The sequence below is a fragment of the Lepidothrix coronata genome, unplaced genomic scaffold, assembly GCF_001604755.1.
Source record: "Lepidothrix coronata isolate B3197 unplaced genomic scaffold, Lepidothrix_coronata-1.0 Scaffold83, whole genome shotgun sequence".
Classification (NCBI taxonomy): Eukaryota; Metazoa; Chordata; class Aves; order Passeriformes; family Pipridae; genus Lepidothrix; species Lepidothrix coronata.
This window is the reverse complement of record NW_016690263.1, coordinates 445,578-459,160: the sequence shown is the minus strand read 5'-3', so window position 1 is coordinate 459,160 and position 13,583 is coordinate 445,578. Positions and strand designations below refer to the sequence as shown.

Below are 13,583 nucleotides of genomic sequence, written 5' to 3'. Positions count from 1 at the left end.
GTCTAATGTCGTTTACTGCTAGATGTGAGATGGTAATGAATCTTTGTGATGGTTAGAGGGTGTTAGAACATTCAGTTGTGCCACGCCACCATGTGCTGTGAGATTAGTCTAGAGATTAGGCTGAGGAAATCACTCATTTCACTCAACCCAAGCACCTAAAGAGGGACTCTTACCCCAGAAATGAAAGCATGTTCACAGGGATCCTGTACCTTGAAAAAGACCATCTTTAGCCTAAGTAATTAAAAAATAAAATTAATATTGCTGCCAACGTGCTTCTGTGAATCTTCCATCTCTTTTCCTATTTGTAGGAGATATTGTTATGTATAGCCTGCCGATATGTTTGGCATGGAAAGGGTTATATTCTAAAGTCATTAATCTTACACAGGTTGTCATATGATGGACAGTAATGTTAGTGGAGAGATGGAGGACAGATTTAAGTTTCTTGAGCAAGCAGGGCCAAATTTCTCCTCTGATGTTGAGTTTTACTAGCTAAGGGCATAATTTGGATCTGGGATTTCATTTTCCCCTACGGTTTGAACAGAGAGTTCATTAATGATAATGGAAGTTCTGTCTGAAGTTGGTGTTCAAAGTGGGCTTGGGGTTCTAAATGACCGTTTCAATATTAGCAGAAGGAAATCACTTTATGGCAGGATTGAAGTCATGGGGAGAGAGACAAATTATGAGGGAAAGAAAAAGTTTAGAAAGAAAGAAGAAAACCTAGAAAATCCTAGATAGAAAAATCTACTGTTCATTTTTCATCATAAAATTGTCTTATATAGTTAGTTTATTTGCATCAACTTCATCTACAGAAACAACTGAAAAGTTTTCTCATATGCATGCCATAAGCTTCCATTGCATAATGCATCTAGTGATACATCAAATTATATATTATAATTCTGCCATTGCATTTGATCAATACCTACATAATGTTTTGAAATAAACATCCTACCTAGAATGGTAGGATGGTTAGGTATAATTATAAAATTGTCATTTTAAATGATGGGCCATGGGCAAATGGTATGTTATAACCATAGTGAAAGAAGAGGGGAATAAAAGAGTCTCTGTTGTTCAAGTAGGAGATGATTATTTTTCATTAGTGGTGGGAAATACTTTTTTGTGTGGTTTTGCTGGGTTTTAATAAATTTGCATTGTGGTTGTGGACTGATGTCATATAAACTGGTAACATAGTATTGATTTTAAAAAAAAAATCTTCCTGATCTTTATCTGACATAATTTGTAATCAAATGAATGTAGAACGTCTAGCAGAAGCTAGGAAATTTCAGAGTGCTGGAGTATCAATGTCCAGGGATTAGGATAGGTCACAAAATCCACAGATGTTTTTCCAAACTATTTTCACAATTTACTTGGTTGTCTTCCCTAGCTAGACATGCAGCATGCAAGGCTTTCCTCACTTTCCTCACTTGGCAAGTTACAAACTTCGAGCCTAATATGAATGCACATGTTTTAACAGTTTGACTCAGGCCACTTTTAACATTTGCTTTTCTATAAAGTGAGGCAGGAAAGATATTTCTTGTTTTTTAAAGATTCTTAAGGTTTCAGTTTTTTCAAAATGCTTGATTGAGGCTCCTTATTTTCTTCTGCAGGATTTTTGAGACTTAATTTTGTCTAATTTAGCAGGTATTTATGTATGTAACATTCCTATACTGGAAGATTAAACAGTATTTCATACTGCAGAAGTGAACAATGAATCATTTGCCATACTAGGCATTTTTAGAGTGACTGTATATGCTTAAAAGAATTATCCCAAGTGAATGAAGAAGTTATGTGGGAGTTTGTATATCAGTAAGGTACAGTTTTCTTTCATGAACCTGATCTGCTATTTCCTGCTTGACTTAGGAAAAGATTAATTTATGTTTATAAACCAGCAATTATTACTGTCTGATATTCATATCACCGTAGCAGCCAAATCTCAGACAGTGGTATTGACACAATAGACTGCATTCTACCCTCTCCTACATAAAAGATATTCTCTGTCCATTACTCAGGTCTTTCTCCTGTCATACACTGTGAGTAAAATGCAGCTTTCTAAAGCCTCACAAAACTAGTATTTTTTTCTAAACAGTTACTATCTTTCTATTTTCCTTTAAAGAGCTCTGTTGAGATACAGTAAGTCACACAGGGCTGGTAAGCAAGCGCATGCAGTGAGGAGAGGCAGAGAAGTATGAGCCCCGGGGACTTGTGATGCAAAGATGATATTCTTGACCAAGTAATCTGCTGTGAAGGCCATACTTTTGGCCCAGTGGGTAGAGAGTGCATTTGCACACTGTCCTGGCTTATATCCCCACCTCCTCACCCCATCCTGTGTAGCAGATCTGAAATCAAAGTGTTTGTGGAGAATTATATAAATGGAACACAATTGCTCACCAAATGTCTACAAGTTTAATATCATCTAGCTCCTAATTCTGTTTAAGTAACAAGCATCATTTAACATTGCTAAATATTTTTCATTACTAAAATCCAATTTGTGGATACCTACTATTTAAAACATCTATCTCACTAATTGCAAAATCTATAGAAAAGTCCTTACAACATCAAAGACTCACTTGATCCTTGGAGCTGTTATAAATGGAAAACTGTCTCTGTTACAAGCAAATAAGGCACTTAATGCACTCTTTCTGACTGTGATGCTATTTTCCTGAGGGTTTTGAAAATGACCTTCCTGTAAGCATCAAGGACTGTAACTTTTCAGATAAAGAAACTTGTTCTTGTTTTAAGTCTATGCCAGGTTCATTCCCCTATAGCCCACAGTTTTCAAAAGCAGAAGAAAAAGTAATCCAGAACTAAAAAAATAAAAATCCCTCTGTTTCCAGAACGAAGTTACCCTGTCAGCTTGCCTTGGGCCTTAGGTGGAGAAGTAGAGATTAAAGAGTCAGTATTCCTTTTCATGTTTCATCTGCCAGTTTTGTGAATGTAGAAAGAGTACTTGTGGCTGCAGCTAAGTATCCGACTGTGGTATTAAGTATGGCATTTTCATCCACACGCAGTAAATTAAAAATATTCTTATAAGTTTATCAGGAAAGAAATTCAGTATCAATACCATCCAGTCATTGATAAAGGTATTTCAAGGAGAAGAGTGAATAGCACACCAGATGTAACCTCAATATTTTCACCAATTATAAAGAGCCTCTTTGTGAAGCTGTGTGAATATGTAAGATGATCTCATCATTTCCTATTTACTCAATACTTACCTGAATACGCAATATAGTGTAGCTTTTAAATGCATATGCACACGAGTAAAATGTCCTTTTGTAAGAGACTTTGCTAAAAGACTGCTTTTGATACACAATTTCTTCATCTCCTCTTCAAACTGAATTAAGCTACTTCCTTCTTTTAAAACACAACTCACTATTTAGAAGCTTTGGCTTTGATTTCTCAGAACAGCCTTACAGGAAGAAACTATGTTCTTTTTCTTTTTGTAACCATATTTCTGAAGACAAACTTGTACTGATTTATTTTGATTTTTTAACAGAAATAGGTTCCTGCAAAAAACACTGACTGTTTCTTCTTTTCCCCCCTCCTTCATTCCACTGCTACAAGATTATTGCTGTGCGCAAAGCTACCAAGGAAAACTGAAATCCCTCTGTTGGGAACTGTGTACACAGCAATATATACTTTGAGAAATAAGTGAGATTTTTTTTTTTTAGTTCTTAGTACGACATACTGTGTACTTCTTGCATGCTAACCACTGAACTCAAATTGAGTAACTAGGTAACACTTCAGCAAATTTTAGTTAAGTTTAGCATCCACCATTTTAGGGAATATATCTGTGCAGTTAACGTAAAGGTCATCAGTTTTAAAACACTAACACCCAGTTAGTCCCTTTGACTAACAAGTTTAGATAGATAGGTAGGTAGGGAGAGAAAGAGAGAGAGAGAGAGAGATACACACACATACATACATATATAAAATTATATAACCCAGTCCTGCATAATCCCATGTAAATTCAGTCACATGACCCATCCCAACAATGTGGTCAGAAGTCTCACTTTTCCCAGTACTGCATTGTCTGCCAGACTGGGTACTCCATGTATAATACAAATAGGAATATAAAATTATTTGCATTGCTCTGTGAAGGATTTGTCTGAATATATTCAGGATGTGATCTACAAGGCACTACATTTTCAGAACTTTATGCCAAACTGAAATGTGCGGTCTGTTGCTAATTACAAAACATAACTTCACAAGCAAAGCTTAGGGTAGCCTAATGATTTCTTTTTCATTTCTTCTCAAAATCAGTAGCTTTATTAATGGATTATCTGTATCTGCAAACTGAAGATCCTCAAAATGAAGCTTGGCTTTACTCAGTAACACCTCTAAGTTATCAAACCAGATAGATTTTCCTGCCTGATTTGTCCTTCTAATTGCCTTTTTTCTCAAAATTCTCATCTAAATTCTAAGTTGCAGTTTGGCCATGCCAGAACGTAAAAAATACTGTAAATTAGAAAACATTTATAGTTTTCTTCATTTTTTTTCTTTCATCACATTGAGAAATTTCTTCCCAAGGTATACTATGAGCTTTCAGAACTGACTTAGGGGTGCCTTGTACGCTCTCAAAGGACATAAGAACCAGATTTAGCAGCACAGCACAGCTGGCCTGCCAGAGAATCTCTTTACAGAGAGAATTTTTATATTAAATTATGGGACCTCCTTCAGAGCTTGGTCCACAAATATCTTATATGAAATGTGTTTTAGACAGATGCAGAAAGGAAAATCCTGCGTATCTGGTAATATATCTGAGCTGGCCAAAGAGAGAATGGGAATTTGCAGGTAGATGAACTTCATGGAAAGCTCATTTGTAATACAGTATTTCCTACATTATTTGGATGTACAGTAATTTGGGAGCCCAGATTCTAAGTGTAGATGGTTTGTATATAGCTCTGATGCGCTGAATTCTCAGTCTTGAAAAAGCAAGCACCTTCTCTTTTCTGTAGTTCTGAAATGAGTGCTCGTTTCAGGTCATGACAGACTTTTCCAGTGGTGCAGCAACCAATATAGAAGGTACTGAAGGCTGAAGGACTTGTCTAGGATGACCGAAAGAGCTGGAGATTCTGAGTCCTTATAGCTATCACTATGCAGAACTGCAGTGTGCTCTTCGGTCACTGGCTAGTGACTCGCCTAGTACCTTGACTTTCAAATGTGTAGGTGGGCAGTTGTCCTTTGGCATTTGTATAGCATGTTAACCTCACCAGATAAAACTGTTCCAACAAAAACAACTTTATATTTAGTAGATACAAGTACAGATAGATTTTACTAGTTTCTGCACACAACTCTGGATGGTCGGGATTCCACAAAACAGAAAATATCACTCCACATTTGTGTGTGTATCAATTTTACACTCAGCTGTAAGCAGAGTATTTTGAATGTCCTATTTTATTGAAATGGAAATGTCTACCATAATCAAAATTTACAGCAATACTTCCCGTATTCTTCATAACTGATAAAGTTGGACTAATTTATGTGAGATTGTTTTCTAAAGTGGTTTGACAGAAATGCTGGGTAGGCAGTTGTTCTTTTTTATCTTTATTCTGCTGTATAATGAGGTCTTGAAGCCAATGAATTATCACAGTAGAATATTTAAAGTTTAAAATATAAAAGTAAAAATTTAGCAAAAGATGGATATCTGCTAGAAACAAACCTAGTTCACTGCAGGTTGCTGAAAAACAACACGATCCAGATTACAAATATTTGCTTATATAAGAGCTGAACCTAACATTCACTTTACATTGCACTATTTACTTGCATTTTTTCATTTAGTAGTTGAAAAATTGCAGTGGGGATTGGAGGATTCCTCCAAGGTAAGAAAACATCACCGTTTGTATCACTGTCTTTGTTTTTGGCTGCCTATATTTTTCTGTAGATATCTGCTGTACATGGATTTAGATATAGATACATTCATATGTATAATTAGGGGTATAGACATTTGGTTAACTTGAAAGCTCCAAAGTGTCATTTGTCACATTTATGGTAGGAACTTTAACTGCCTTAAATACTTATTCTTTTCCAAAGTGACTTTTTTCTTTTCCCTCTACAGAAAAAAAAAAAAAAGAATAAAAAAAAAAGAAAATGTACTTCATGAAACTATTGTATATGAAGCACTTATTAGCCGTAATTAAATGGACAATATGAATTTACTACGTCTTTAGGACTCTGGCTTGTTCTGGTTTAGAGCAAGATGATTAATGCAAATACATATTACTTGAGATAACCATTTAGCAGCTAATTTAGCCAAATTTATTACAGCAGTTAGAGGTTTTTCATTTTAGCAGACGGAGACAAGGACATGACAAAAGCAGAAGGTGTATGTGAATGCACACTGCCCTCTAGTGCACAAAGTTTTGTGAGAGTAGCGAGAAGTGCAGGGAAGAGAAAGGGCTCCAATAACAGCAGTACTTGGATTTTATGTAGTTTAGGATTTTTATAAAACCCTGCTGCCCCCTTCCACTGAAAGATTTGCATTTCATCCCCTTCCCCTGACACTGAAAAATCAGATACAAACCAAATTCGTTTCAACTTGGCAACATTTTGGCTGAAGTATTACTTTAAACATCTGTATTTTTAAACCACCTTGCTGGGAGCATTTAATAGCACCGTTTCACATTACTGATTGCTTTTATTTCTTTCTCTGTTTCTTAGAATATTTCAAACATTGGAGAGAGCTGTCACTCTTTGGCTCTAACCAAGCCATTCTGTGCCTCCCTTAGGCCTCTTTCTCAGTCTGTTGGTGGATTTACTTTGCTCTGGTAGAAAGTAAATTCTCCAAAGACTTTTCCCCCACTGACCAGTGGAGATTTGGTTCATCTGAGAACTGTAAATTCTGTTTGACAAGATCAAAGAAACAGATGTATAAGTTCAGTGGTTGATATCGCCTGCAATAAGGAGAAATGATCAAAGCAGCAGGGGTAGAGTATCTTCCCAAACCTTTCAAATATCCAGAATCTCAAAGAGGTCTACCTAGGAGCTATGAATAAATCACATATAAATTTGCCTCTTTTTTTTCCTTTTCTTTTTTTACAGTTTGACATTGAATGCATTGGAAATGTCCACACAGCAATAAGTATTTTGTGAACTATAGAGATTTGTAGGTTTTTTACTTTTCTTCTTCCACTAGAGTTTCCCAAAGCAGGTGAAATTATACTTTAAAAACTTGTGCAAACATATAGCTAGTTATATTGAACTTCAGATCCTGTTTCTCATCTCTCTGGCATTAAACCTAAAGGAAGCCAAGTATCTTGTGCTTATACTTGTGGCATTTTGTAAAATGAAGCTCATTTTACCACTCAGTTCTACCCTACCGTGCACTATATCTTGCTTATGGTTTGTTTGTATTTTCTCGCCAGTGCTGAATAAGGGTCAATGTGTAACAAAGTATTACCGCTGGATGCAGAAGAACGGAGGTTATATCTGGATACAGTCTAGTGCAACCATAGCTGTCAATGCCAAGAACTCAAGTGAGAAGAATATCATCTGGGTCAATTACCTTCTTAGGTAGGTCTTCTAGTCACTTCTCTTGCTTGAACTGCTGTCCCTATGACTTGCTTCTGTTGAAGAAAGTTTTAGGGAGAAAACAACAGCCTATTAGAGAAAGGTAAGAACTTTTCACGTAGTCCACCTCAAAAGCAGTGGTATTTCATGAGAGTTATGGAGGCATCTGTCATATCTCAGTACACTGGAATATTCTTGAATTATGCTGCCTTAGTTTTGAAATAAACGTTCCACCATTTTATTGTGTGCCTCACTGCCCTGAAATCTACTCAACCTGTGCTCAAAGATAAAAGTTATCCGCACCAAGTTTCAGGTGTTATGTTATAAAATCTAGTGTGAAGTGTTTGGCACTGGTTTATTTGAATATTAAAAATGCGTGGAAACAAACTTCTGGAATGCTAAAAAAAGGTCTCTCTAAAAGGCGTTTGGCAGTTCACTCCAGAAAGAGGAACTTTCTCAAGAGAAAAAGCCTTGTTGTTCCTGTAACCATCAGATAATATTCACACTAAAAAATGCAAAATAGGGTTTAAAAATAAAAGTAGCATTTAAAACTATTTTAAACTATTAGAACTATTTTAAACAGAAATAGTAGAAATGTCTTGAATGAAAGGCCTTTCCCTGAGAAATTCTGTTTTACCAAAGTATTTTAAAAGGACTAGTTTCTGAGCTCAAGGGAAAACAAACTGTAACTGAAGGACAGTGAATTATAAACTTGACCTTTCTCATCTGAAAGTACCTTTCAACACATTCTGTTTTGTGAAAATGTTCAATAAGATTGGGAGATTTTCTGTTTCATTCCGGAGCAGAAAAAAAACAAACAAATAAAATTTGAAACCTTGAGATAGTCATGAAATGCAATTGTCATTTTCTGGCCTGTTCTCCTTTTAAGTTGCTTGTCATGGTTTGTTACATTCCCTTTGATGCCATGAGAGTTCAAAGTGATGTCTAGGGGTTAGACTGTGACTTATTATGCCAAGTCCAGCAGGCACTGAAGAGACTGTGCCTGCCTAAACTTGCACGTTGAAATGCTTTTGATTCCCCTTTTGGGGAAGAGACAGAAGCAACCCCTGGCAGGAGAGCATTGAAGGAGTACTGTGGGAAGCCTTCCACAGCAGTGGAGTTTTCACTGGGGCTTGTGTTTCTGGCCTGACACGATTTAGCACAGACTTTTCTGAGTATATCCTTATCCTGCTACTTTTTTGTCTCTTTTTTGCAAGTGTGAGGCAGAACGCAACATTTCAAGGGTCAGCTTAAGGCTCACAATTCTGAACTGGAAGTACAGTTTCTCTGCCCCAGTCCTTAACAGGGCTTCAAAATGTCCAGAAGTGTTCTCATATTTCCAGCTTTAAGCTGTAAAAATGATCCATAAGAGTTATGAACAGTTGCCTTTTTCCCCTTTGCCACTTTCCGGACAATAGGTGAACTTAGTCCACAAACATCCCACAAAATAATTTTCTCTACAAGCAGAATATACCTAACAAAAACAGATAGCAGTCTTCCCCAGGTCTTCTCCCAGAACCTGATTTTTCTGCTGTTTTTCATTACCAGTCTGTTAGAAGAAGATTAACATCTTCAGTGAATTTGTATTTTTAATTTAGATTTCTCCTTGTACTGGATTCCACAAAAGATCCAAATGTCCAAATAATGTTTTAATGACAGATCAAGGCATAATTAGGTCTACTCTTAGCAGGAGTACTGGTCTGTATACATTTTCATGCATTAGAAAGTATGATTCAGCTGTCTCTAAAAGGATAGACTAATTATAGTGACAGGGAGGATTAATGCTGTTCTTGTCTTAACAACTTGTTATTCACAGTGTGAAAGCCCTCAAACATCTTTTGCTTGGAGGGGGCAAATTTGGGGACTGCCCTGGGGCAACAGAATAAAGTCACTTTGTCAGGACAAAACCATAAAGATGATAATCATAAGATGTCATTTCAATGTGAACTGTGTGAATTTTCACAGTATACTCCAATAGGCTGAACATGGACACACTCTCACTGTGATAGTGTGTCAGGCACACCCAGCGCTGTCTATGTAGGACTGCGGATTTTCTGCTTTATCACCAGACTGGAATTTGAACTGCATGGAAATGCTCACCTATTCAAAAATTATCGAAGACTTTGTTACTTTTAACATTCTTATGACACTTATGCCTAGCTGTGTCTGTTCTCCTGCCTTCGCATGGATTTAGGAAAGGAACACATTTTAAAATGTACAAACCAAGAAAAAGGAGGATTATTTTTTTCTGTTTCTCTGGTAATGTAGCTTTTTTAGATTGCAGTCATGTTCACTGCTAACAAGTCACAGGTGAGCACCACATGAGCAGATGAAGATATGATTATAATGGGTGTGTTGACAGTTCTTTATCCCTAGCATACGCATCTTAACATGCACATGTGCATCTGTCATATAGTTAGAGTGGTTGCTTTTGGTTTCTTGACAATGTGGATGCAGCGTACAGTGTTTAAAAAATATTAAACCTTTTTAATCTAATTTTTAGCCAGATTCTTTGGAGCAGTGGTCGCTTTCTCTAGCCCTAACTGAGCACCTTCTTAATAACTTTATGTATGGTCTGCTTGATTAAAGTGTGGAAAACTGGAATGTTGAGAAAAGCAGGTATTGAAAAGGCTCTGGCGAGGTCGATAGAGAATACTGTTACACAGTACAGTCTAATAGACATTACAGTGGGAGAGAAACAGATTGGAAAAGTTAAAACACCCTCTCTGTCCTACCAGGCACAGTAATGGGATCAAAATTGAGATATTTTGTTGTTGGATGATTACACAGTGTAACTTTACTGCTAGATATCACACAAGCCACGATGTCCCACTTCAGGAAGAATGCTTTGATAGCTCTGAAACTTCACTAGAATCAAACGAGGCTTAGTACCTGGTCAATATAAGTATTTGACAGCAGTATTAAAATAAACCTTCATAAAATTCCTGCTGCGAAGCTCTGAGGAGCCAAAAATATATGTTTCTGTGTCTACTGTGCTGTTCTTCCTATTTATGTTCTTTTTTCCTGAACTTTGATATGAAAAGAGGGAAAAATCATGAAACTGCAAATCATCCATTTGTGTTTATATTTGCTGTCTCCTCTTCAGTAACCCAGAGTACAAGGACACTCCAATGGATATTGCACAACTTCCTCATCTGCCAGAGAAAACCTCAGAATCCTCAGAGACCTCTGACTCTGAATCAGACTCAAAGGACAACTCAGGTAATACACATGGTGTGCCTTTATATCTAAGAAAGGTTCATATCATGAGAGCCACGTGGTTGGCTTTCTGGTTCCTTTTACTTCTCAAGTATTGTTGCACTATAAAAAAAAAATCATGTAAAATTAAATTGAAAAGCACTAGAAAAATCTTTTAATGACCTTGCCATTTCCACAGTTTCTTCATTTCCTCAGAATTTTTTTTTTTTACTCTCTCCGTGCATTCTTGCCTACATAGTACCAAAATAAATCTTTGATTTTCCAGCTGTGCTTATGAACAGGTATTATGCCTTGTGTGGTATTATGACTTGGGACTGTGACTGTTGAATATGATTCTAGTTCTTCTCTTTCCAAAGTAAGCAGATATTCTGCAAAGAAGTCTCTACTGACAATATTTATGACCCTTTTTCCTGTATAAATACATTCCTGAAGAGTCTCACTAGGGGGCAGTGAAGATTGAAATATTTGAGGGTTTTCTTGGGTTAATAGAGTATATTTAATTATAAGGTGTGGGTTCCAGCACTCATTTCTAAGCTCTTTAAGTCTGGGACTTCAGCTGTTTTTAAAAGCTGAGTGTACTCATCAAACTCAATGTGTAAATGAGTCCTACAGATGGTCCAGTGAACAGATGGTTCACACATTCCATTTGTTTTAATAGTGGTTACCTAGACACAGGTACAGATCATCTGGCCTTCAAAGAAGCATGGTATCCTGTGGCCCAAGAAGATATTATTCTGCTGTAGTCTGCAAGATGGATGGATGGATGGATGGATAGATAGATAGATAGATAGATAGATAGATAGATAGATAGATAGATAGATGATTTTTTTTCTCTCGTGTCTGTGATAACAACCAAAAAAAGGCTGGAGAAAATGCATTGGGCTGATCTAAATCAAGCAAAAGCAAGAAGCTCAGGCATTAATGTTATATTATGATATGGCTGCTCTCTTTCATCTTTTGCTTTTATTTGTTCTCCCTTGACAGATTGGTTTGATGGTTTAAGTCAACACGCAGGCTTGTTGGCCACCATCACTGGGAATCTCTTCACCCATTCCTAGTGCTTCCTTTACGCTGTCTTGTTCTTAACCAGCCACATGACATGTATGTGCAGAACAGTTTGTGTTTCCCATGTGCACTAGAAGTTTCCCCAAGTGAGAAGGTTAGAAGTACATGTGTATTCATGACTTCTAAGGTTGATGCAGAGCAAGAGAGTGTTCCCAAGGTGCACAGATGTCTACATCTCAGGAGATGTCTGGGAGTCTTGGAAGACAGAAGAGACAGGGACTTCTTTGTTGCAAAGGAAATAAATAGAAATGCCAAAGGATCTGAAATTGGAACACCTTGGATGAAACCAACAAGTTCAATTCAAGCTCTTATAAAATCCCAGGCTGATATTGTGCAGCTTTAGACCACCTTACCTTAAGTTCATTCTTCACCAGCTAGAAACCATGGTCTTAAAAGAAAGCATATTCAAAAAAAGGAAGAAAAAATTGTAGGAGAAATTCAGTGCTAGGTGGAACAAAAAGCTGGATGAGACTTAGGGGTTTATGGCTGCTACTTTGCTTCTGTGTCTTTTATTTTTCAAAAGGAACAGTCTCTGTGCTGCTGCTGACACAAGAAAAAGTCCCACTTAATGACTTGTGAAGTGCATTGCCCTGAATGCTCAGGCAGCTTTCCTGTCAAACCCACCTTCTCCAGCACTTCTGGGAAATAGTTTGGTATTGACGTGGCTCCAGGAGTAACCAGTCTTTAGAGGGAAATTGGCCTTTCTCCTGTCCCCCTAAAACAAGCATATTGAAAAGGGTAGTACTTGGCTCTGATGAGTGAAAAACATCTTTTATTAGCCAACAAAAGATTTCTGGCTGGTCTGTAAAAGACAAGGTCTCCTGAAGCCTGTAGTGACCCTTTTGAACATAGTATGATAATGGAGCGTATTCAGTCTCAAAGCTGCTTTGGCTCTCCTAGTCCAGTGAGCTAGAGTGTTTATCTCACCAGTATTAGAATTATAATTAAATGAATTCAGGCAAGAAGAGTGACAGCTTCTCAGTGCTGTAGCTGGCATATTTTGAATGGTCCTTAGATGATTTGGATCAATCAAGAATTTAATTCACTGGATGAATTTTTTTCTGTATTTTTTTTTATTTGTTGCCCTTCAGGAGAATATGAGAAGACAGTCTAGCAACAACACAAAATTGTTTTAACTGCTTTATTCGTTTGAATTTATACACATATGACCTTCTCCTCTTACATGGGAGGAAATCAGCAGTAAATCCACTGAAGCCAGAGACACTATGCCACTTCAAAAGTGGCAATGGTCAGAGGAAAATGAGATGAGAGAACTAGAATCTTCGTTAGTAAATAGTGCTATACCTGGATGCCTGCCCACTGTAGGAGAACATTAATGTGAAAGAACAATCACCAGAACATAATGGTGATAATGGGATTGTTCACTGACACCTCTTTGGATGGCATGGCTACAACAGTGTTGTGCTCACAGTTGTCAAAATTATTCTTGTCCTGCCAGCAGATTAAAAGGCCACCCTCAATCAAGGCGCAGCCATATAGCATAGGCTTTTAGTGCATGAACAGTCCTAAGCCAGAGACACTCATGGTGATCAAAACTCTCCCAACACAACTTTGCAAAAAAGTGTGGCTCTACAGAACAGAACACCGTTTACCAAAAAAAGTTTAAAGGAAGTCAAATCTCATTGGTAGGTAGAAATCTGCACTTGAATTATAATATTATGTTCCTGTTGCTAATGGTTTGTTTCACTTTCATTTTGCTCCAGAGGACAATGAGAACTCAAAGTCAGATGAGAAAGGAAACCAGTCAGAAAACAGTGAAGACCCTGAATCCGACA

At 37.1% G+C, this 13,583-nt stretch overlaps 1 protein-coding gene across 4 annotated transcripts in view; it reads left to right on the top strand.

Moving 5' to 3' along the window:
- The window catches only part of NPAS3 (neuronal PAS domain protein 3), a 613,262-nt gene that overhangs the window by 595,494 nt on the left and 4,185 nt on the right, over positions 1–13,583 (top strand). For all 4 annotated transcript variants that reach the window (XM_017820487.1, XM_017820490.1, XM_017820489.1 and 1 more), the window contains 3 exons: positions 7,359–7,506; positions 10,610–10,725; positions 13,512–13,583. The exon at positions 13,512–13,583 is cut by the window's right edge. In XM_017820487.1, coding sequence (XP_017675976.1) covers positions 7,359–7,506; positions 10,610–10,725; positions 13,512–13,583 — 336 coding nt within the window. The remainder of the gene's footprint in view (positions 1–7,358; positions 7,507–10,609; positions 10,726–13,511) is intronic.